We start from the raw sequence: 26,892 nt of genomic DNA, 5'->3' as shown, positions 1-26,892 counted from the left end.
TTTTGTGTGTGTGTTTTTGTTTTGCGTTGTTCTTGATTTGTATGGATGACTCTTTCTTTGTTAATAAAATGAGCTGCCAGGGCCAAAAGATGGGATAATCTTTGGTATAACATTTCCATGTTAAAATGGATAGAATAGCTATGCTGTTATGTTATCATTCTATTTTGTACATGGTATTGTCTAATTTTGTTTCTCGTTTCTAAGATATGTGTATGTTTGCACCCTGCGCCGTGCTGTTTCTTAGTTTCATGTATAACTTTAATAGCTCTTTCTGGCAGCTTCAAACAAATAAATATTGAAGAAGAAAAAAACTTTCGGGCTTAGTGAGGAGTCTGAAAATCAGCACAATGTTATTTAAAAATAAGCAAAACTATACATTGTTACAAAAACACCCCCGATGGGCTGTATAAAATGGATCATCTAGAAAATATTTATGCAAAGAAAAATCTAGTGAATAATGCCCATTTAAGAACTATTAGGCCTACTGACAAATGGACCTTGGTGTCCTGAAAGCTTTCAAGTGGTACCCAATACCTCAGTGCTTTGGCCACTTTCTGTGACCAAGGAATGTATATGCTTTCATCTAATCCTATGGCTACTGTGGTACCACTCTCTCTTTATATTCTGCATAAAAAGCCTTTACACAATGGTGCTTCAATCCTTTAGATCGGGGATGACCAATTGGCAGCAGAGGGCTACACGCAGCCCTCTGCACTAGTTTTTGCGGCGCCAGGAAAAAACTAGAACTAACAATGTGTATCATAGTTTTTATGGCCACTGAAAAAACCCCCAATTAAAACAGTGTGCTTTGGGATTTTCACAACTCAAAAAAAATCTGTCTGGACAGAAAAAAGACAAGACAGGTGGTACCATACAACCTTATCTAAATACAGATCTGTGCCACTGGTCATTTTTAGAAAATATAGAACTTGTATGTTAAAAAGTGACAGTCATCTCAAAAACTGTTATGGTTAAAAAGATAGATAATCCCTTTATTACCCATTCCCCAGTTTTGCACAGTCAACACGTTTATATTAATATACTTTTTCCCTCTGTGATTACCTTGTATCTAAGCTTCTTCTAACAGCCCCCTAATCGCATGACTATTTATTTATTTGTTATCTATTGACTTGCATTTAAGCCAATTAGTGCAGTGTCAGCCACAACCTACGGGTGTGAGCACAACGTTATCTATATGGCTCACAAACTAGCAGTCTCCTGTTGTGAAAAACTAATTAAAAAGCAGGCGATAAGAGGCTGTCTGTAGTGGCTTAGAAACAGGCAGAAATTTAGAGATTTAAATGTTATAAAGTATATTAATATAAATGTTGGTTGTGTAAAGCTGGGGATTGGGTAGTAAAGGTATTTAAAATATTGGTTAGAGGCCCCCTGTGTGTTAGGACATTGGCCATCACTGCTTTAGATGATCCGTTATAGTTTGCAGGTTCCTTACAAGATTCCAATGCTTTTCCCCACAGTATTTAAAAAACTGAAGGAAGGAACTATTCTCAACAAGCTTTATAACTAAACATAACTCTATATAAATAAAACTTCAAATTAGTCAATCTTGCCAAGAAAATTGCTTAAAACGACCTGTACAAAGACAGACACAGATTAAGAATTACAGGATGAGTCTTTTAAAAAAAAAATATGTGATGCAAAGATTGAGTGAGAGAGGAATAACTGGGAACCAATTTAAAAACAAACACTGGAGAGAATCACTAAGAACCCCTATATTAGAATATTCAGTGCCCCAGCTGTATGTCATGATATGTAGGTGCAGGTAATCCAAAGAAAAAATATCATTAGAACCCCCATCAAATATAACAGGGCACCAAAAGAACATTGTGCTACAAAGTCTGAAATTTAAAAGGGACAGTAAACATTACAAGACATTTTTGTTGTGTTGCTCTAAAACATATCACCCGAGTCTTGCCATTTTTTAAACAAATTAACATCTTTTTTTACTGCAATTATTTTCTATAGCCAAACTCCTTCCACCATTTGCCTTATGTGGAGGAACCAACAAGGCTAGCCCACTGTCACAATGTTAGTATAAAAAGCAATGTTCTGCAGCTGATAAAGCCAATTAGTGACAAATATAGAGCAGGGTCAGCTTTGAGAAGTCAGCAGGGTGCAGATGAAGTTCTGAGAATTAGAAATGGCTTAATTTTCAGAGCTAAACTACATTAAGAAAGCGGAAAAAAGAAATAAAAATATATTGCAAAGTTGTTTCATTATGCATAACTAAACATTTTATATAAAAACATCTCAAGTTGTTTACGGACCCATTGATTTGTGCTTAATAACGACCAGCGACATACAGGGTACATTTCTGGGCGCTATTAAACCCTCCCTTCCTCCTGCAGGCTTGTTATAATAGCGCAGTCTCACTGCTGGCGGCGAGACCACACTATTGAAAACCGCACCCCTGTAGAAAGACCAGCGAAGTGCAGGGTACGTTGATGCCTGTTATAATGGGGTTAATGAATATCTCCAGTCTAGGTTTCATGTACTGCAGTTTTTTGTTTTTTTTTTTAGGAATCTGTTTATGCAAATCAGAAATCTTTTTTATGACCTGAGATTTTTTGTAGCACTGTGGTCATTAAATATGAAGACTTAAAGAGACACTAAAGTAAAAATGCATAAAATAAAAACTTTTCAATTTACTTCCATTATCAAAACGTGCACAATCTTTTTATATGCACACTTTAAGACTCCTGCTCCTACTGAGCATGTGTACAAGTGTGCAGCATATGCACTTTGTGGTTGGCTGATGGCTGTCACATGATACAAAGTAAGTGCTGTTGCATTTCTCTTTATATTGTGTATTTGTCAATTTTTTAATTCTACTGTATGTTGTGGTCCTTCAAGTGGCACCACCAGAGGTTGTCCAAATTCAGTGTTGACAAGCTCAAGGCTGCAAGTTGCCAACTTTACTTTTAATGCGCAAATTGCTTTAAGTCACCCTAGCATGGCAATAAACTAATATATTGCTCCAGCCTTGGTCTGCTCAACATTTACAACAGGGGAATGGCTAGGCAATTAACACACAAAAAAATTATCTGTTTTTATTTATACAGTGTATTACACCAGCAAGGACAATTCCATTAACAACCAATGAAGACTTGCTGAAATGACCTGGAACCAAGGGAGTGGTGTTCTTCTACCTCTCAACCCTCTAAAGAAATGGTGAGAAAATAGGATCTGTAGGAATAAGTCAACATACAAGATTTCTTGCACATATATTTAAGATTTCTCTGTCCAGATTTCCTTTGATAGCTCGGATCCCTTAGAACCAAGGCTTATGCTCTATGTTGTGTACAACAAGGGAACCTTTTTTTATTTTTAATTAGACAGCACTGCTGTGCATTTAAGTAATCATTGTATTGTAATTTTGGATTGGTTCATCTACTATTCACGCTTGTGATCGAAGCAGGCCTCCCAGAACCCAAGCACAGTGTGCATCGTAGTGAGGTGGTGGTTAGGAGAGCCCCAGTGTCCAATTGAATCCCCGTACTGCTCTTGATTTATAAAACCTTCTAAAATGTGGAAACAAAATTATAAATCATTTCTATAAAAGTTTGCTCCTACAATAGTGGAACTAAATGTCAGTTTGTGTACTGCCACAGGAGTGCCTTGCCAGGCGGCTACAGATAGAACCCAAACACTGCAGATGAAGGGTTTTGATTTTGCCTAACCCAACAGTTTAATGTTTAAAATATAAACATGAAACACTTCTAGGATTACATTAAATAATGATAGAATACATTTTAGGAGACAAATAAAAAAAAAAAAAAAAGTCTTAGAAGTTGATGTTATATTCCCAATATTGAGTTTCATCAATATCAGAAATAGTACATTCTAGAAAGGGGCTCAGAATTACAGTAAATTCTACACAGCCCTTATTAGGCCACTCTCCAAACTACTTTTTAGAGCTGCAACAACTAATCGTCATAATCGATAATAATCGAATATGAAAATAGTTGTCAACGAATCTCATAATCGATTAATCGGTTTGCAATTAGTTGGTCTGTGCACAACACCAGCTGCTTCACTCCAATGAACTCCTGCACATGGTATTGTGTTTTATGGCTATATCCTTAGCCTAAAGAACGTCTACAGGCGTCTACTTTTCACTTTTTCAGGACAGTATAAGTTTACAACTACCCCTGGCCTATGTACAACCTAGATATAATAGTCATCATTTGGATTGTTTACATTAAATCTGGGGATTTGGAACTATGCTTTTCATTATATAGTGCTGAGCTTGTTATTTACACCTAGCCCCTAGATTGATAGGAGATATTTAAATTGATGTGCACTATTATCTGTTTGCACAATTATTAGCGTATTGCTTGCTATTGCTGATTATATGTACTGTATAAATAAATATGTAAGGCTTTGTCCTGTTATTGATATACAGTCCTTAGCGCTTTTTGATTTTGTTTTTATTGTTTTTTTTTATATTTTTAATAAATTGTGATAATATGTACCAGATTCAACCTTTATAAGTATATATTTGTTATTTTTAGAGCGGACTAGATATTTCCCCTAACCTTATAGCTGGTTATTTACCATTGCATATAGATATTCAAGATATTTTTATGTTAGAATGAAGTCAAGGGTTACTTTATTGAGAGGCCCCTTGCCAAGGTAGAAAACACGTAGCATTGGTGAAGAGCTAACAAAGATAAATATCCCACTTTGGTGAAATTGGCAAAACCCTACTTATACACCTCAACAGCCTTTTCTCTGCTGCAAGAAATATAGCTACAAACAGAGAACCAGCCTTAGCCAGAAGCATGTGGACATGTTGAGATGTTTGCTTTTCAATGCAAAGTTTCTGAAAGAGTGAATAACAGAATGTTATTAACAGTGATAGTCTAACTCTTTCTAGTTCTACCTCTTTTCAAACAGTTTGTGGTTTTGTTTAATTATAAAACTGTGCTCTGCTGCATAAAAATTGAAGAAACAGTTGTGTTAGTGTAAAGTTTTAGTCTGAAGTTTATATTTGTAACACTCATTATGTGGATTTTATTTAAAACATAGAAAGCTATTATTGATTCTCTTTTTATCCGATTAGTCGATTAATCGAAAAAATAAATCGGCCGATTAATCGATTATGAAAATAATAGTTAGTTGCAGCCCTACTACTTTTTATTTTATTTTTTTACTTAGATAAAAATCAACAATTGCTGGTCCTTCTATCTCAACATATATCTCTTTAACAAATATTTAAACACACTGGACAGATCCAAAAACACTAAACCGGGGCTCAAAAAAAAAAAAAAAAGTGCTGGGAGCCACTGACACCTTAAAATTAGGCCCCGATTCCCTGGTTTGGAGCCCCAATGACACCCGTTGTGCATCCCACTTTGCACCGTCAGCCGCATCTAAATTTTAGCCTGGCACAGCTAAACCCTCTGGCCAAGGTATCCCTCTAATACCTCCTGTGAAGCCTATTTACCAATGACGTGAAATGAGGGGTAGTTAATTTCATTGATGTCACATGCAATGCTGGGCCAAGCTGTCAGTATCATGGTGGGCACATAAGGGGGGCCAAGCAGCCGAGAGTGTGAATATATGCTTAGAATATCTTATAAGTATAGCCAAAAGCTGCTGGCTCAAATGTTTCAACAAATTTGTCAAATCCAGGGCTAAACCATACTCCCAACATACACCACCACTGTAGCCCACAAATATCTCAAATTTAAATTTTGAGCTTTAAAACAACAACAACAACAACAACATCTAAAATCTCTATATTAAGGGTACATGAGAAGTGATTTTAAAGAAACCTATAACCCTCATAAAATGTTATAAAAAAAGAAAAAATATGGCAATGTACACAGGTCCTTTATAGGCTATTGCTGTAATTTTCCATAGCAAATTGTGCTTTTACCCCTCCCTCAGGGGGACTAATGACTATGGATGCGCAAACGTTTTGCAACATTTGAAAAATGAAACACATTTTAACACATTTGTTCATTAGTTTTTAACTTCGATTGTTTGTACAATATTCTAACATTTGTTAAATGTAACAGTATTTCTAATGCTTTTTTTAAATGTAATATTCAAATTGTGCAATATTCGAAAAAGAAATATTCACATTGATATTGTTGCATCTATTATGTTAACATATATTATTAAGTAACTAAAATTCTGATTAACTACATTAATTTTGTTATACATAAGTATGCAGGCCAAGGCTCTCCTTTGATGCCTTGCCAACGCTGAATCAGACTGCTTATCACAATGACGTTCACTTCTTGAATTTCCTCTGTGTGTTTTGTGAACGTTTTGTTTACCCAATACACAGCAACTGGGCAACTTAAACCGCCTTACTCTAAAAACTGCAAAATGAAGTTCTGCAAGTAAGAAATTTCTTCACAGAAAGATAAATAAAAAACACAAACTAATTAAAAAAAGTAATCTTTACAGAAAGCCAGAGACTGCCGCTCACATTTTGTAAAGGCAGTTCCACAAAGATCTTTGAAATTTTCACTTTGCTTGGTGTCCATGCGTGACAAAAATGTTTAATCTCCCCAGAACAGCCTCAGGGAAAGGACGGCATAACATGCAGTCTGCTCTGCAAATTGTTTTAACATACAAAGGAGTGGCGGCAGGCCTTATACCATACAGTTGCAACAGGATCCTGCCAGCCCTACAAATATACTCCCATCTAAGCAGCATAGTAAATTTGGAATCTGAAGTGAAAAAAAAGACCAGAATTGCACTGCTTTATTTGTTGTGTACACTTTTTAAAGAATTAGAATTTAAGAATACACAGACATTAAAGTGAGAGTAAAGTTAATACGTTTAGAACACATCAATGCATCCTATAACATAATACTACTAAGATTGCTAACTTATTTTAAAATAATTAAAGTTTTAATCATTATCTTTCTTCGTACCATTACACTGCAAACTCCTCCCATCCTCTGCTTCCTATATTTCTGTTCGGTGACGTATAGAGCGGTCCCACCCGCTCTATACGTATCTCTAATGCGCGTTCACAAAGAACCTTTCCAATGCGCTTGCGCTAATTGGCGTTTTCAGAGTCTACTGCGCATGTGCTTTGCAGCGATACCGGTCTCCAATGTTTGTTGTCTAAGAAATCTAATGCGCAATACGGGAGTGCACTCCAAACATAATAGGGATGAAAAAAAAAATTGAGCATGTGCAGAATAAGATGTGGGCGGATGACATAGTTTGACGGCCGCCTAACGGCCAGATTTTCAATTAGCTATGTAAAAAACATGACAAGGAAAAAAAAAAAAAAAAAAAAAAAAAAAAAAAAAAAAGGGGGGGGGAATTTGGAGGGGGTAAAAAATATATTTATTACGGCGATAACTTTTTTTTTTTTTTACAGATAAATTTAAAAAAAAAAAAAAAATCATGAATGAAACATTATTAAAATATTACTGTAGATCGCAAACAAGGTAAGTTTACTTTCACTTTAAGGAAACATGAGAAAGATAAACCACCAAAGCAAGAAATATTATATCTATCTCATTAAATGGAACATTTAGTGAACCAATAACTGGTCTCCAGGAAGTATGCACCATCATTTAGAAACATAAAAGAAATTTCACATCTAAAAAAGGGAAATTAAACACTTTGAGGACGTAATATGAAATATTTATATGTTGTAGACAAACTTTTCAATGTATTTTTGTAATTGAATATGCCCCGTTTTCCTGCAATTTAAATAGAAGTAAATTGGAAAGTTGTTAAATTTTAAGTTTACTATCTATTATTTAATTTGCTTCATTAACTTGGTATCCTTTGTTGAGAAGCAAACCTAAGTAGGCTCAGAAGAAGCAGTGCACAGCTGGGAGCTAGCTGCTGATTGGTGGCTGCATATTTTTCCCAGGACCTATTTGATGGGTCACACCAAACTGCTACTATTTTGCTAAAATGTAGGCAAATATTAGGCTAAATAATTTTTTGCAGTATTTGTTGTACAAATTACCTTATTTGAAGGAGGAGCCAATCTGAGCTTTAGTCAGCAGACAACAAGGCTAGCTACAGTAATAAAGTAGTATAAAATGCATTCCTTTGCAGTTGTTAACTGATAAATCCAGTTAGGCATAGATATGTAGCATAGTTAGCATTGATGGATTAGCAGGGTGCATTTCAAGTTCTGTGGATTAGAAATTGCTTAAAGGGACAGTCAACACCAGAATAATTTTTGTTTTAAAAGATAGATAATCCCTTAATTACCAATTCCCTAGTTTTGCATAACCAACAGAGTTATAATTATACACGTTTTACCTCTAATTACCTTGTATCTAAGCCTCAGCAGACTGCCCCCTTATTTCAGTTCTTTTGACAGACTTGCATTTTAGCCAATCAGAGCTGACTCCATGGTAAATTTGCGTGCATGAGCTCAATGTTATCTATATGAAACACATGAACTAATGCACTCTAGTGGTGAAAAACTATCAAAATGCATTTAGATTAAAGGCGGCCTTCAAGGTCTAAGAAATGAACATATGAACTTCCTAGGTTTAGCTTTCAACTAAGAATACCAAGAGAACAAAGCAAATTTGTGATAAAAGTAAATTGGAAAGTTGTTTAAAATTACATGCCTTATTTGAATCATGAATGGGTTTTTTTGGACTGGACTGTCCCTTTGATTTGTATAACTAAATTACATGAAAAGGGGCAAAATAAATACAATATATTGCAAAGTTGTTTCACTACACATAACTAAACATTTTATATCAAACTCTCAGTGTTTTCTGCCTCTTTAAGCATGCAGTTAAAAGAGACATAAACAAGTTGGGATAGAGACAAAATATAATAATATGTACTTTAATTACTTTACCTGCAAATTCAGTGCCTCGCCATTAACCCTTTCTTTTTAGTTTCTGAATTGTAAAGCTCTAACTCCCCCCACACATTTACTTCTATGGCTGTATCTATATCTATGGTCGGTAGAATGCAAAATGCATAGGGATTATCTGCTGGAGCATGCCTAGAAGTTGTGAACTCAGTTGAAATACAACGCCTGTGTCTAAACACTAAGGGTGGGCGTAGTTGGCTGCTCCAGGCAGCTTAGCAATGTAATTAATTTTTCTTATTTTTGAAAATTTTAAGATACTTTCCAGCAATTTTTAAACAATTTTGTATGCAATTTTTTAATTCATTAGCCCTTTTAGGATATGCACAGATCTCAACCTGTTTTATGTCCCTTAAGTGTCACTCCTGAAGCACCCCTTGCTCCATATGAGGAGACACCCAATGACTAGAGAGTATATCCAGTGATTATTGCATACACACATATGCCTGATTCTTCTTTACCCACCAGCTACCCCTAATCCAGAGTGGCACCGGAGCACATCTCAGAGCATATATTTTACCTTTGACATTAAACACATATTAAAACAAAAAGGAATTTATTTACTAATAAAATGTCCTAAAAATAGTGCTTGAGTAAATCTATGTACATTTCTCTACTAAAAGCATCTAAAAAAGGAAAAGGCAGCACATGTGAAAGGATTAAAGCTTTCTTGGTTAGATAAATTGTTTCTAGTTACTAAAATGAGGAATGAATGTAGACTTGGCCACTAAAATGCAGCAATTAGAGCGTGCGTCTAGCATAGACTGTCCTTAATTATAAGTGGGTTGCATAATGAAGCATGTGATCATAAGTAAAAACGGCAAGGGAAGCTAATATGAGTAAGAATACAAAATGTCTTCAGCTAAGCCATCAGGGTAAAGGTTGATTTTGTGTACAACATAAAAAAAAAAACTTCTTTAACAAGGAAAAAAATACATGACTTACATTAGGTATATACTGTAAAATTATTATTGCCCTTGACTACAGGAAGATGCTAACTTTAAAAAGTAAAGACTAAATGTGTGCTTTAGAATCAGGAATATATATATATATATATATATATATATATATATATATATATATATATATATATATATATATATATATATATATATAATTTTTATTAGTACAGTGGTACTGCTGAGCAGCCTTTGGTTTGATCACTGCTGCTGTGCAATGGTTTTTATATTACCATCAAACTAAAAGGAAAACCTCCATCAATATAAATACAATATTAAAAAGGGGTAACCAGTAAAGGAACAATAAAAACCTAAATAAATGGTAGACATAATGATATGCTAAAGGCACAGATTACAGATTAAACTGACAATAATATGCAGATTTTTTAAAGTGTAAAGTTCTACTATAAAAGAAAAAAAAAAGGAATGAGGCCATCATGTTACAAAATAGGTTTCCTCCATTAGGTTTATAAAATCCTTATCTTATCTCCTCTGCTAAAACCAGTTAGGGGGACTATTAAAGGATTACTTTCTGTTATAATTTTTAAGCCAAACAACTAACATATTAAAGTTAATAAACATTAATTAAAACCTACTGACCTATATTTTCTCCAAAACAAAGTTTCATAACGTTCTAAAAGTTATATCTTTTATTCGCCGATGATGTCACGTTATCCTGCCCACTATTTTCAGCACTGCATGTTCAAAATACTTAAACCAATAACTTTGTGTTTAAAGCGCCATTTTGAAACCTAGGTACTGTAAACGGATTGGTACAGAGCAAAGGATACCCACGGAGTGGGTTTGGAAAACAATTAAATTTGCAGACAAGATTTCTGATATACGGTAGAGATATGTTAATGAAATGCTATTGATAAAAAGCGTATTTGGGGTAGTTAGTTAGTAACAAGCATAGAAAATATTTACTTACAGTGGCCCTTTAAATTTGTTACTAGATTAAAAATATTAGGATATCCCTTTAATGAATTTCAGACACAAAAGGAACCACAGCTCCTACATTTCTGTATTAATATAGAAATTCCTTCCAGGTTTCTAGATGATTTGCTAGCTTGTCAATATTCTGGCTGGCTTTTAAGCATCACATGCATTTATTAATTAATTCAAAATGATTCAGCACAGTTTAAAGCAATAAATACATAAAAAATATACTTCACTTGCATTAAAAACTGCACCTGCTCCGAGTGCAGGCACTGCTATGTTAAGTTGGCAATATTGCACAGTGCAACAAGACTTGCTACTTTCATTTTGAGCAGGGGTAGTGTGAACGCAAGTAAATAGGAATACTATGTATGACCTGGGTGTATAACCTTCAGCTATCAGAAGTTTTTTTGGTAATAAAATGTACTGCAGAAATACTTTCTATTCAAAACAGAAATCCCTTCATGTGCATTTCAATTTGACTTTTACGACTTTTCTTCCCACAGTTGTCAAGTGCCAAAAAATATTTTCAAATATTTTGCTACATTTAAAAAGGGATAGTCTAGTCAAAATTAAACTTTTATGATTTAGATACAGCATGCCATTTTAAGCAACTTTCTAATTTACACCTATTATCAATTTTGCTTCATTCTCATATTTATTTATTTTTTTGGTTCAGCTCCTGGGTAGCGCTTGTCGATTGGTGGCTACATTTAGACACCAATCAGCAAGCGCTACCCAGGTTCTGAAACAAAAATGGACTGGCTAAGCTTACATTCTTGCTTTTTTCAAATAAAGATAAAAAGAGAATGAAGAGAAATTGATAATAGGATTAAATTAGAAAGTTGATTAAAATTGCATGCTCTATTCAAATCATGAAAGTTTAGACTAGACTATCGATTTAAGTGCGATTCCTACAAGTATCTTTTTCATGTTCATATGGAAGACTGTAGATGTTTCCGTCTGTCTGCATATGTTATATGGATTATATGTAATAAGTGAAACCTTAAACTAATAAAAAAGGCACATTATTACATACTCCAAAATTTTCTTAGTCTACTGTTGATATGGCAAATAGCAGGGGGTCTTCTGAATGTAGATTATAATCATAAAACATTCTTGATAAATAAAAGGATTGCACTATAATTTCCTGGGCATATTAAATCCAAATAAACACTCTTTGTCTTCCTGACTAAACCACATAAGATACACTGCCTGAAAAACACACCCTGGAGAATTAAAATCAATTTGACAAAAAAATATATTAAAAAATAAAATATTGCAGATAAAACTGAGAACATGTCACTCCACTTCTTTAAAGGGACATAAAAGCATATGTTTTCTTAGTTAAGATAAAAAGTTGCCTTTATCAAATGTCTCCCTGAAGAAACAATAATAAACAAACGCTTTAAAGGGTCATGAAACCCAAAAATGTTCTTTCTGGATTCAGATACGGAATACAATTTTAAACAACTTTTTAATTGACTTCTATTATCTAATTTGCTTTATTCTCTTGGTATCATTTGTTGAATAAGCAGCAATGCACTACTGGTTTCTAAATGAACACATAGGTGAGCCAATAACAATTGGTATATTTATGTAGCCACCAATCAGGAGCTAGAAGCTAGGTTATTTGCTGCTCCTGAGCTTACCTAGATAAACCTTTCAGCAAAGGATAACAAGAAAAGAAAGCAAATTAAATAATAGAAATTGGAAAGTTGTTTAAAATTGTTTTCTCTATCTGAATCATGAAAGAAAAATTTTGGGTTTCATGTCCCTTTAAAATTATATTGCTTTTTTTTTATTTATTTTTTATTAACAGTGTGGTAAACAAAGGAAGTTTAAAAAAAAAGTTCCCCCCCAACACATTTTGCCATTTCACACAACAAAAGAGATCACCTAAAAGTTGCAATTATATTACTAATATTGGTATTAAAGAAAATACATTCTCTACCCTCCAAAAAATGAAACCCAAATGTTTTATTTCATGATTCAGATAGAGAATGTGATTTCTAACAACTTTCTAATTTGCTTCTATTATCTAATGTGCTTTGTTCTTTTGGTATCCTTTTTTTAAAAGGATGCCTAGGTATACTCAGGAACTGCTGATTGGTGGCTACACATATATGTCTCTTGTAATTGGCTGACCAATGTGTTTAGCTAGCTCCCAGTAGTGCATTGCTGCTTCTTCAACAAAAGGATACCAAGAGAACAAAGCAGATGATACACTAGAAGAAAATTGGAAAGTTGTTTCAAATTGAATTCTCTATCTGAATCATGAAAGAAAAAAAAATTGTGTTTCATATTACAAATAAAAGCTGTTGGTGAGCTGATAAAATACTGACGTTTACTGGTCTGTCATTCGCTTACATCTCAAAGGGACATAAAAGTTATGCATCACTTCAGTCCTATGTCTAATAGACATTACTGCCATTATTAAAAAAATATCTATCTGCTAATTTTGAAAATGTTTAATCTAATTTAAGGGTCATGAAAATTTAAATTAAAGTTTCATGATTCAGACAGAACATATTATAAGATCATTTTCAATTCCTTTCTATTATCATATTTACTTTATACTGTTGGTATCCTTTGCTGAAAAGCAGGTTCAGCCACACACTACTGGGAGCTACACATATATGCCTCATTTGCTAAGAGCTCTAAGTAGTGCAGTGCTGCTATGGAGCGGACTTTAACGATGTGTTTAAACACTTTGCAGGAATTAAACACATAGTTATGTGCAATCAATAGTGCAATAATAAAATGCTCTAACACAGCCTTTTCCTTTTGCACTTTTAGGTCTCCTTAATGCTCTGAAAAGTCCCCACTAAAGTACTTCGGAGAAACAGTAGCGATGCAGCCCGGCCAGCTGTGATTTCCATAAAGCTGTTAAAGTAAACATCTTGAGATTTTAATATAAAATGTTTACTCATGCGTAGTATAATACTGCGCTATACTTTCATTTTTATTTTGCCCCCTTCCCATGTAATTTAGCTTTTTAAAACCAAATTTTTCCAATTCTCAGAGCTGTAAATGCACCATACAGACTTATCATAGCAAGAAAACAGAAATGTGGGAGTGTTTTGGTAAAAATGTATAGTTTGCTTATTTTTAAATAATATTGCACTGATTTTCAGACTCCTAAACAAGCCCCAAAGTTTTTGATGTACGTATACTGATGCATACAGACTTCAGATTGCTTCTGCTTGTATAATGGGTCTTTTCATATGCAGGGGCGAGGTTCTACTATCAGCCGCTTTCAGTAGGTGTACCAGACTTACCTTATCAACAGTTCTAAATTGAAAGCTTCTAAAGTAAGTTTTTAAAAGAGTTTTATACTGGATTTTTATATCCGTATCTGTGCATATTATTCTTTATAGTAGTGTCTATTACATGCAGTTATATGACAATTGGTGTATACTGTCCCTTTAATTGTCCCCCTTTTCATGTAAATAAACTCAGAAAATTGCAGGTTTCCTAACTGTGAGAATTGGAAGTTCCCACTGCAGTCTATTAGTAAACTAACAACACTTCCCGTATTTGGCAGAACCAGTCTGAAACGGTTACGGTCAGACAGTACTGAGGACCAATATGTGGCAAGGATAGTCTTAAAAGATCATGAAACCCAAAACATTTATTTCATGATTCAGATAGAGAATGCAATTGTAAACAACTTTCCAGTTTACTTCTAATTTTTGTTAATTTTTGTTATTCTTTTAGTATCCTTTGTCAAAAAGCACAAACTAGGTAGGCACAGGAGCAGCAATGCACTAATGGGAGCTAGCTGTTTATTGGTGGCTGCACTTATATGCCTGGTGTCATTGGCTTACCCAACGTGTTCAGCTAGCTTCCAGTAGTGCAAGGATGTACCTTCAACAAAAGATACCAGGAGAATTAAGCTAATTTGATCATAGAAGTGAAAATTGTATGTTCTGTCTAAATCAGGAGTGCTCAACCTTTGCCACCAAGAAGTTTAGAAACTACATTTCCCATTATGCACCACCAGTTTAAAGAGTTTGAGCATCCTGGGAAATGCTGGCTGAGCATCATGGGAAATGCAGTTCTAAAACCTCTGGAGAGCCAAGGTTGAGCACCCCTGGTCTAAATTATGAAACAAACATTTTTGGTTTTATGTCCCTCTAAGGCTATCCTTGCCACATATCTGTCCTCAGTAATGTCTGTCAGTAATAGATACAGACTGGTTTCTTCAAATAAGGCAAGTGGTGGGGGAATTCAGCTTTTGCAGCAAAAACGTGTACGTTTACTACTAGACTGCAGTGTGAACTTCCAATCTTCACAGTTTGAAAACCTGCAATTTTCACGGTTCTAATTTAAATTACAAGGTGCTTTATGTCCCTTAATGTTGCCATCACTCTTTAATTTTTCCTGAACTGCTGACAGGGAGTCCCACAGAAAAAAGAAAATGGCTCAAGCAATAGCTTCTGTTTCTTAAAGGGATACAAAAGTCAAAGATAGAGCATGTTATTTTAAGAAACTTCTATTTTCAAATGTACTTTGTTCTTTTGATATCCAATCCATTGTTGAAAAATAATGTGTACATATCCTGCACTACTGGGAGCTAGCTGGTGATTGGTGCCTGCACACTTGTATCTTGTGATTGACTGACTAGATTTAATCAGCTAGCTCCCAGTAGTGCACTACTGCTCCTTCAGCAAAGGATAACAAAAGATTGAAGGAAATTTAATAATAGAAGTAAATTAGAAAGTTGTTTAAAATGGTATATTCTATATGAATAAAAAAATAAAATCTTGGGGTTTCAAGTCCCATTAACTCGTTTATGCAATGGGGATTGGTAATATTTACTGATAACCCCTTTTAACATTGCTCCTCCTAAAAACACTGATGCAGAAGGACAATGGAAAACTTGTCATTTTAACAATATGTTGGAAGTGTACTTGAAATGTATATACAATATATATATATATATATATATATATATATATATATATATATATATATATATATATATATATATATATCACACACAAACACTGAATACACACTAACAAAGTCATATCAAAATGAGATTTCATCTCCCTTTCAACAAGAGAAATAAAAGCAAGACAATGATAAAAACAACCAATGGTGATGCACCCTTTCCTGGCACTGCTCCTTCTGTATCTATGGAAACAGAATTATACAATAAGCCTTCATGATACTAAAGATACACATAATACCAAGGACATAATTTACATATAATATGGTTTTCTTTTTATATTACTCTAAGAGTTCCATATTAAATATTTGCCAGTCTGTTTTAAGCTGCCCAAAATCTATGTATTGTGTGGTTAGGTATGTTGAAATTCGCAGAAATAAGGTTCTGTTTACACTGTAGATTTTTGTAAATAATGATGGTCTTACTAAAGGAATAAACACAACTCACACTGGAAATTGGACAGCTGATCTTAAAATACATGCTCTTAAAACAAAAGTAATAACAATTATAAACATTTACTTTAGAATTAAAACCAATGACATGCAAGACACACAAAAAAAAAAACAACTTTATAATAGTATACAATGTATATACAATGTCATGCATAAATATTCATGGATGTAAATAAGAAAACATCTACACAAAGTAATGTGTGAATTGTGATTTTAAAGTATTAAATGGATAAAGCAATTGATAATTACAATTTTAGATTGTGTGAAGGTTCTACATAAATTACTGAATTATGTTTAGTATATCTGCAATCTATATAATAATAATAATAAAATAAAAAAAAAACCAATACAGTATTATTACTAAACTTCACATGTTTACCTCCAACATACTCAAGAACAATCCTGAAACCTGTTTTAATGGTTTTGAATTTGGCTTTACATATGTACAGTATTTGCCCTTATTAAAGGATTATTTTCTTTGTTTATCTTTGTTAAATCTATAACTGTATAAATGTGAGAATTTCAAAAACATTAAAAAAAAATTGAATATCCTTAAAAAGTCTGATATGCATGGCTCACAGGGATTAGCATAGATCAATGTAGGCATTACTGTGTTTAGGCTAATGCAGTGTTTGAGAACTGTGTGCGAACCCTGTATAAGATGAAAATTCCCCAAAGCTCAAAATAAATATTACAATTTCCTGTAAAGAGAGAAAAAAATAAGTAACATCTATTATGGAGTGAGGACTGTCTTGTAAAATTTGTCAGAGGGGAGGCCTAATGCCTTATACTGAGAAAACCCCTGGGCTAATGGAACGAAATGGATAGGGACAGTCTACTTTAGAATTTTTACTGTTAAAAAAGATAGATAATTTGTTTATTACTCAAGTCCCCAGTTTTGCATAACCAACAACACTTTACCTCTGTGATTGTATCTATGTCTCTGCAGACTGCCCCCTTATTTCAGTTATTTTGACAGACTTGCATTTTAGCCAATTCGTTCTGACACCTAGGTAACTTCATGTGTACAAGCACAATGTTATCTATATGACACACATGAACTAACACCCTCGAGTGGTGAAAAACTGTCAAAATGCATACAGATAAGAGGCAGACTTCAAGGTCTAAGAAATTAGCATACCTAGGTTTAGCTTTCAACTAAGAATATAAAAAGAACAAAGAAAATTTGATGATAAAAGTAAACTGGAAAGTTGTTTAAAATTACATACCCTATCTGAATCATGAAAGTTTATTTTGGACTAAACTGCCCCTTTAATTCACAAGTGACTTAAAAATGGCATGCTCTGTTTGCATCAAGCACGTTTCATTTTGACTTTCATATTTTAACTTTTACGTCCCTTTAAACACTGACATACACACACAAAAAATATTTATAAAAAACGTTTTCAGGATAAATTCCATGGTAACTGAGTCATCCTTTCATTCCCCCGCACTGACAAAGGAACACAAGAAATCCTAGTCACTTATGACATGAAGGATTATGTACACAGTCTTGGACTCCGTGCATGCTTATAGAGTTCATGAAACGTCAGTAGCCCTCAAAGACTACACAGGATAAATTTATGTGTTTAATGCCGACTGCAACCAGGATTCCCTACATTCCAACATTGAGAGGTATGATATGGAAAGCCCCGTTTTTTTAAAGCGACATGCAACCCATTTTTTTTCCTTCCATGATTAAGATAGAGAATACAATTAAAAAAAAAAAAAAAAAACTTTTTTAATCTACTTCTATTATCAAATTTGCATAGTTCCCTTGTTATTCTTTGTTGAAGAGATATCTAGATAGGTAGCGTGCACTATTTCCTGTCATCTAGTGCTCTTGCTAAGGTAAACTACTTCGATATAATGCTGCAGTGACATGCACACTCCTGAACTTACCTACCTGGTTTTCAACATAGGATAACAAGAAAACAAAGAACATTTGATAATAGAAGTAAATTGGAAAGTTGTTTATCTAAATCATGAAAGAAAAATGTTGGGTTTTCTGTCCCTTTAAATTTTTATAAATTATATTCCATAAGATTATATGTCTTGTTTTCTATGTAAAAACTCCTATATAGCTGTGTGTTTATTTACTACTAATGCACCCACAGATTCTGCAGGAGGTACAAAAATGAAAGCATGGGACAAAAATAAAAACTACATTTCATGAATTTAAAGAGACATGAAACAAAAAATTAAAAAGAAAAAAAAAAACTTTCATGATCCAGACAGACCATGCAATTTTAAAACTTTCTAATGTACTTTTTACCTCTTGGTAGACCTTCTTGAAAAGAATACCTAAGTAGGCAGCAACCCACTACTGGGAGCTAGCTGGAGATTGGTGCCTACATACACAATTTCTCTTGTTATTGGCTCACCAGATTTATTCAGCTAGCTACCAATAATTACGTTAACTATGTGTTTAACATATTTGCAGGGGTCAAACACAGTTATATGCAATCTATATAGAAATAATAAAATGCATTTTACACATTTTAGTATTATCTTTTTACACGTTTATGTCCATTTAAGAAGCAGTAGTTTGAATGACAGTTTACCTATCAGGGAAGAAATTATTTGGAAGATTAAAAGCTACTAGCCCAATCACTGTTAAAAGGGACAGTCTAGGCCAAAATAAACTTTCATGATTCAGATAGAGCATGTCATTTTAAACAATTTTCCAATTTACTTTTATCACCAATTTTGCTTTGTTCTCTTGGTATTCTTAGTTGAAAGCTTAACGTAGGAGGTTCATATGCTAATTTCTTAGACCTTGAAGGCCACCACTTTTCAGAATGCATTTTAACAGTTTTTCACCACTAGAGGGTGTTAGTTCACGTATTTCATATAGATAACACTGTGCTCGTGCACGTGAAGTTATCTGGGAGCAGTCACTGATTGGCTAGACTGCAAGTCTGTCAAAAGAACTGAAATAAAGGGGCAGTTTGCAGAGGCTTAGATACAAGATAATCACAGAGGTTAAAAGTATATTATTATAACTGTGTTGGCTATGCAAAACTGGGGAATGGGTAATAAAGGGATTATCTATCTTTTAAAACAATAAAACAAAACTTCTTACTAGTCCAAGACTACTGCAAAAACTGTGATGTGTATAGGTTTGCGCCTGTGTATGGGTGTGCGCCTGTATGTATGGGTGTGCGCGGGTGTGTTTTGCCTGTGTGTATGGGTTTGTCAAAAAAAAAAAAGATAACTACTCAATGTTAATCTTAGGGGAAAAAGGGTCACATTTCTTGCTTGTGCCCAAATCATCATTATGCTTCTGTACAAAAACCGTGAGCAGATTACATTGAGGAGGCTCTACTTACTTCAACTGAAGGGATATTAACAACTCCTGTAGATCGTCTCTTTTCCCTGAGTTTTCTCTTCTCTATCTGTCCTTTACCCTTCCTGGCACTTGGACCACTGCAGTTCTTTCCTTTATCTTTTGCCTTTGTTGGCGTTTCCTGTGAAGCTGGTGGTGGGGAGTCTTCTTGTGTACTAGCTGCACATACTCCATCTTGTACCGGCCCTGGTCCTTTCCTTTGCTGCACCACAACAGAAGTAACTGGTACATCCTCCTCAGCCCTTCTGACTGCTGGGGCTTTACAGACAGAGAAGGAAGTTGGGGCTTGGTTGCTATTGGTTGGCGCATTGATGCTGCTATTGTTGTTCAGTTCATTACTGGCCTTATTTGCAGTGTCACTGACCACTACACCTCCTGCTGCTAGTAACTCTGCTGCATGCATCTTGGCTCTCATCTTCTCTCGCTTTGCTTTCCATTCTTCTAGGAAGTCAGTTGTAGCTGGAGTGCTTGCCCTGAATCCACCACTTGCCATCTTCCAAGCAAGTCTCTTGTAGTCTTAACAGTCTTCTCCAGCTGCTCAGGAGATGAAATGAAATAATGTTATAGTAATCAAGGTGCAAAAAACAAAACCTCAACCTGGGAGAGATACAGAAAACTAACAATGAAAAAAGTACAAAAACAAACATACATTACAAAATAAAAATGACATAAGAATACTTAACACATTAACCACATACACCATCATTGTAATCTGTGGCCTTACCAAACAATGCAAAAGCTGGCGCCATATAGATTTATGTTAACTTGGCTTCTGATCCCCCCCTAATCTCAAGAGTAGAGAGATAGCTTCAGTTCTGCAGAGAATTAGCTACATGAATTCTTTAAAGTCTATGCACCCAAACATCAGACATGCATCATTTATTATTATTTTTATTATTTTAAAAAGCAAGTGGTAAGCAGCATCTTATTTATTCCAATATTTTGATTAAAATGAGCAGAAAGAAAAAAAAATGCCACCCTTAATTACAACTTTACTGAAACTTCCTGAGCAGTGACTTGACACTGTTGTCTAACGCCAACAATTAAACAAAACTATCCTATATGCTCCAGTGATTCATGAGCATTCTGTCTGGACACCCTGCACAGCTGAGGGTGTCACACAGAATTAGAGCAGTGAGTGGAAAACTCAAATTGCTGACGTTAGTCTAACTTAATAAAAAATATATTATTATTTTATAAGACTTTAGTTAAAACAATAAAATCGGTGTGCAGTGCTGGCTTTATGTTTTTTTTTGTTCAGAATATTTTAATATCATTACAATTCATGGATTCCATGGGGGAGCATGATTGTTAACAAAATAAACAAGGGGTGTCACGTGAATTACTGACACCCACTGCTCTAAACTTCTGAAAACTTTGCAAAATTAAACCTATACAACACCTTCCCCATAGCTGGCAGTAAAACACGATAATTGAATCCTATCAGAATATGTAACCATGTCCTGTACGCTTTACAGCTGAGACAATTTGTTTCTAATCCCTTTGCTGCTAAAAGGGTCTGAAACATGTAGCAGTCCACCGTGGCAAACATGAGGTTAAGAATCATCTAATGTCTATGAAAACAATGAGAGCTATAAAATAAAGTTTAGCAGCTAATCCTCCCTAACACACAGGTGCCCCTGTCCTATGCCAGTCATAGAGCCTCAGGGAGGTAACAGCAGGTACAGGCTGAGGCTTGTTACAAAGTCATCGGTAGATACTGCAAAACATCTTTACTGCTCTGCCAACCTAGAGAACTAGATTCTCCTTATACAAACTCAGCCTGACATTAATCATGGCTCACTCAGCATCAGGAAACCCTGTTTCAACATGGATGGGAAGTAAAAAAAAAATGTCTGAGTTTGTAAGCTCTTCTTCCCCAGGGATATCCAGCATTTAGATTGATCAGATGGTAATACTCTGTATAAAGAATGACATAGTAATCAACACATCAATACAACTTTATCTTCTGGTTAAAAACACTACAGGAAAAAAAAAAAACACTTAGATTACTAAATAAAAAATAACTTGCAACCTGAACTACGCTCCGCCTTTTTGTAGTCAAGACACCACAGGCAATTTGCCCCATCAGCTTCAAAGACAACTATGCAACAGAAGTTATACATGATCCCACGCCATCACCCCCTAACACTACATGGACTGCTCCGGGGTTCCTGAGTTGAAAAGCAAAGTGATCAACATAATGTACCTGTATAGAGGGGTGATCAATCCGTCACGGGAGCTCAATATGTCCAGGACAAGGTGCGGAATAGCAACCTCTCGCCTGTTCTCATGCACCAGTGCTCGGCACCAAACCACTCCCCTGCCTCTAGGGGAGTGACAGTTTCTCTCTCTAGTCTGTTCACTTAAGGTGGATTCGTGAGATGTATGGAAATTACATTTTTTATACAGTAGATTCAAATTACATGTTCAGGTATTATTTTGCCATTAACGTCCAAAAAGCAGAAATCTAAACTTTAAGTTCAGTGGATGGCTTTATATCTATAATTATGTTTTGATCAGTGTTTAGGATGCTTCATTTTAAAGTGTTTAGCCATAGCTAGGTGTTGCCCCAATAAAAGGTAGATGCAGATTAGCTATATGTCAATATGAATAGTGAAAGGATTGGTATATTAATGCAAACTACCTTTATGATACAAGCATGCAATGTGCTGTTTCAGAGGAGGACATACGATGAAGAGATATCCGTGTTCTTCTCGCACATTATATAAAATACACTCTGTTATTATTATAGGTGTACTACTTTCATTAATGAGCCTTAAAATAATTTACATTTTGTCATAGTTTTAATAAATATTTAACAACTTGCCTCAAGCTTAGGGTTGCCACATTTAATTGTGGGAAAAATACAAACCACTCTAGTTAGCACAATAGATACGGATATGATGGACCTGCAACATGCACTAATAAAAGGCTCCCCTGCATTAGGAATGTACACATACTCACAGGCCTATATATTAAATGGCTACTATGCCCACCCCCACAGGCACACACTTGGACCCTGTGGTGCCACTACCTGGCTGATAGTAAATCAGGTTAAAGGGTCTCCCCCTCTTCTCCACACAATTTTGGATCATCACAAATAGAAATAACAGAACTATTACCTAAATAAAGGATCCCATGTTATAAACTGATAACAGTATCAGACCTGCCAATTTTTAAAAATACTTTACAGTATGTCCACATTTGCATATATAGTAATGTCACATAATGTGTCACAGAACAAATATACAAATGTTCTCCTATTAAATAGAAGATTATGTTAACTTAAGATATTCTTGTTGCTTAATATTTAGAGAGTGAGATGATTGAAGAACATCTAAATACATTTTATTAGTAAGTAAATAATAGTGTGTTTCAAAACTGTTATCTTACTGTTGATACTTTAAGCATCCAACAACTTTCTCACTGTGAAATCTGCAACCTGCTGTAAAACAACTTTCCACTTAACTTATTTTATCTATTTTGATTTGTTCTCTTGTTACCCTTTGTTGAAAAGCACACATAGGTAGGCTCAGGAGCAGCAATGCACTACTGGGAGATAGCTAGTGATTAGTGGCAGCACATATATGCATCTTGTCATTGGCTCACCCAATGTGCTTTGCTAGCTCCCAATAGTGCTGTGTTGCTCCTTTAAAGGGACAGTCTAGGCCAAAATAAACTTTCATGATTCAGATAGAGCATGTAATTTTAAACAATTTTCCAATTTACTTTTATCACCAATTTTGCTTTGTTCTCTTGGTATTCTTAGTTGAAAGCTTAACCTAGGAGGTTCATATGCTAATTTCTTAGACCTTGAAGCCCACCTCTTTCAGATTGCATTTTAACAGTTTTTCACCACTAGAGGGTGTTAGTTCACGTATTTCATATAGATAACACTGTGCTCGTGCACGAGAAGTTATCTGGGAGCAGGCACTGATTGGCTAGACTGCAAGTCTGTCAAAAGAACTGAAAAAAGGGGCAGTTTGCAGAGGCTTAGATACAAGATAATCACAGAGGTTAAAAGTATATTATTATAAATGTGTTATTTATGCAAAATTGGGAAATGGGTAATGTCATGAGATGCAGGACATATGCAGGACACAGCAATGATGGTACAACTCTATTTTATTGCAGAGCATAACAATACACATCTAGTCAGGTTGATTGTACTAAACTGACTGCGACACAGACACCGGACCTAAGCCCCGCCCACATACTAGTGACATCACATCCTGCTCTCATCACATCTTCCCCTTTTTCAAAGGCAAAGCATACATTTGCATATAATAAATAACAAGGTACACCAACAGGGTATACAACAACATTTTTGTTTTTGAACATTATAAAAACAGATAGATTAGAAAACATGAACAAATAAATTACATCCTGACTTGGACATCGGGGTAGACTACCCTAGTCCACAGTGACCATGGGATTATTCTGCCCATACTTCCGGTCACTGTTCTAGCTAAAGTCAGTCCCTGTATCGGGCCGGAAGTTTCACCACTCTTCCGCTTGATGTAACTTTGCATGAACTGTCCTCTGATACAGAAGATGGTGAACAAGAGTCTGCTGAAGGCAAAGATATATCCCCGCTGTGATCTTGCTGAGGGGAAGGCACCTCTCTTAGAACAGGGGATCCCACCGGAGGTGGTACTGAGGTATCCGGTTCCAGACTCTCAGGTACAGGCTGAAGATGTCTTCGGTTACGGCGTGTAACCGTCCCTCCCTCTGTAAGGACTGTGTAAGACCTTGGTTCTGGAGAGCGGCCGACTACCGTAGCAGGCGTCTTCCATTTCTTCTCATCATCCAGTTTAATTCTGACACTTTGGCCCGCTTTTAGTTCCTGTAAAGGCCTGACAGAATGTCTCCTGTCGTAGAAGAAACGATAACCCTTTTTGGCCTCTTCATCCCTCCTAAGGACTTCGTCCCGAGGAACAGGGCCAGGCGGCTTGAAGACACCCACTGAGGGTAAAGTGGTGCGAATCTGGCGTCCTAGCATCAGCTGTGCCGGGCTAAACCCGGTGGCTTGAATGGGCGTCGCCCTATATGACAAGAGGGCTAGGTACGGCTCAGATTGCTTTAGAATGAATTTTGTTGTTTGAACTGCCCTTTCAGCCATTCCGTTGGCCTGCGGATAATGTGGACTTGACGTGGAATGTACAAAATCATATTCCCTGCTGAAAGCACTGAACTCTATAGAAGCGAACTGCATACCATTATCACTTACCAGCTCCATTGGGATGCCCCAGCGGGCGAACAAGCTCTTCAGGCGAATGATAACGACCTGACTTGTGATATCATTCAGGGGTGCAATTTCCAAATACCTGGAATAGTAGTCGATCACAACAAGAAACTTTTTCCCGTGCAGTTCACACAAATCAGCAGCTATTTTCTGCCACGGCCCCGCAGGCAGCGGAGTAGACATCAAGGGCTCCCTTCTCTGAGTAGGCTGGCGTTCCCGGCAAAAGGCACATTTAGACACGTGATTTGCAATGTCGGAGCTGATCCCAGGCCACCACACAGCTGTAGCTGCCCTTTCTCTGCACTTTGTAATGCCTAGGTGGCCATCATGAATCCTGTTTAACATCTCCTTCCTCATGCTAACAGGAATTACAATGCGGTCTTGGAACAGCACCAACCCCTCCAGCTCCGTGAGCTGCGACCTCTCTGGCTGGTAAGCATTTAAAGACATCCAGGCTGCCTGGCTCTCGGGCCAGCCATCTTTTATGTACCTTATAACTTCTTGCAGATCTGTGTCCAAATATGTCTCTTTCTTTATCTCTTCCAGTTTCCTTGAAGAAATGGACTTAGAGGCCAGAACTGAATCAACATACACATTCACATCCGATTCCGTGGAGGATTCTTCAGCAGCAGCCAGCGGGAGCCTGGATAGTGTATCTGCCACAACCAGTTGTTTCCCCGGCACATGCACTGCCTGAACATTGAACCTGAGCAGTCTCATTAAAAGTCTCTGGCATCTCAAGGGTGTTTTGTCAATGTCATAAGAATTGATTAGAGGGACTAGCGGTTTGTGGTCAGTTTCCAGACTAAATTTCTCCAAACCCACTAGATAACGCTGAAAGCGCTCACAGGCCCAAACTGCAGCCAGGCACTCTTTCTCAATTTGAGCGTATTTTGACTCCGCAGCCGTCAGTGTGCGGGAACAGTAGGCGATGGGCTGTAGTTTGTTGTCATTCAACTGCAGGAGTGCAGCCCCCAACCCATAACTGCTTGCATCAGCACTAACCACAGTCTTTTTTGAAGGGTCGTAGAACCCCAGCACTGGGGTAGACCCCAGCAGTGACTTGGCATACAGGAACGCTTTTTCCTGTGAGGGTCCCCAGACCCAGGCAACATCTTTCTTAAGCAACTCTGTGATAGGGTGTAAAACTGTAGAAAAATCTGGAAGAAACTTGCCCACGTAATTTACAAGGCCCAATATCTGTCTCAGCTCATGTACATCAGAAGGGCTTTTCATCTGTTCAATAGCCCGAATTTTCTCGGGGTCCGGCTTGATGCCATCCCCGTTGATGATATGCCCAAAGTAGCATAATTCAGTTTTCCTAAAATGACATTTTTCTTTATTCAGCTTCAGCCCAGACTCTTTGATAGCCTGCAGCACACAACTCAAACGCTGATCATGCTCCTCCACTGTAGACCCATACACTAGAATGTCGTCCATGACGACCGCTGTGCCCACGTGGCCACTCAGGAGAGAACTCATTTCCCTTTGAAAGATTTCAGGAGCGGAGGATATCCCAAAGGGGAGTCTGCAGAAGCAGAACCGACCTACCGGTGTGATAAAGGTAGTCAGTTTGCGGCACTTTGGATCCAGGGGGATCTGCCAAAAGCCGCTAGAAGCGTCTAATGTGGAAAAGAACTTCGCCCCAGCCAACTTCGGGGCTATATCTTCCAATGTCGGCAGCACAAATCTCTCCCTCTTCACTGCCTCATTTAACCTTTTCAGGTCCACACAGATGCGCACCTTTCCGTTTTTCTTTGCAACTGGAACAATGGGGGCACACCAATCAGTTGCTTCAACAACCTCTTCAATAACCCCCATAGACTTCATGCGCATGAGCTCTTTCTCCACTTGAGGCATGAGCGGGAACGGAATTCTACGAGGAGTAGAAATACTGTATGGGACTGCGTCACTTTTAAGTGCTATACGGACAGGTTTGCAGTTCAGTAGGCCCAACTCGCCAAACATATCTTCAGAGATCTCATTCACTCTGGCCACGAGGCCCAAGTCACAAGCTGCTTTTCTGCTCAATAAACTGTTAACACACTGACCTCGGATCACATGCACCCACATGGTAAACTTCCTCTGTTTGTACTCACAGCTGGCAAGAAATTTCCCCACACAATCAATGCGGCCA

At 36.4% G+C, this 26,892-nt stretch overlaps 1 protein-coding gene across 1 annotated transcript in view; it reads right to left on the bottom strand.

The window, feature by feature from the left end:
- Positions 1-21,816, bottom strand: part of PAWR (pro-apoptotic WT1 regulator) — a 367,225-nt gene extending 345,409 nt beyond the window's left edge. The window contains exons 1-2 of the mRNA XM_053716759.1: positions 21,717-21,816; positions 19,491-20,041 (exon numbers count right to left, since the gene is read on the bottom strand). Of these exons, the coding sequence (XP_053572734.1) occupies positions 19,491-20,000 (510 nt within the window). The 5' untranslated portion in view covers positions 20,001-20,041; positions 21,717-21,816. The remainder of the gene's footprint in view (positions 1-19,490; positions 20,042-21,716) is intronic.
- Positions 21,817-26,892: the final 5,076 nt, after the last annotated feature.

This window comes from Bombina bombina, chromosome 6 (genome assembly GCF_027579735.1).
Source record: "Bombina bombina isolate aBomBom1 chromosome 6, aBomBom1.pri, whole genome shotgun sequence".
In the NCBI taxonomy this organism is placed as follows: domain Eukaryota; kingdom Metazoa; phylum Chordata; class Amphibia; order Anura; family Bombinatoridae; genus Bombina; species Bombina bombina.
This window is presented reverse-complemented; position numbering and strand designations above follow the sequence as displayed.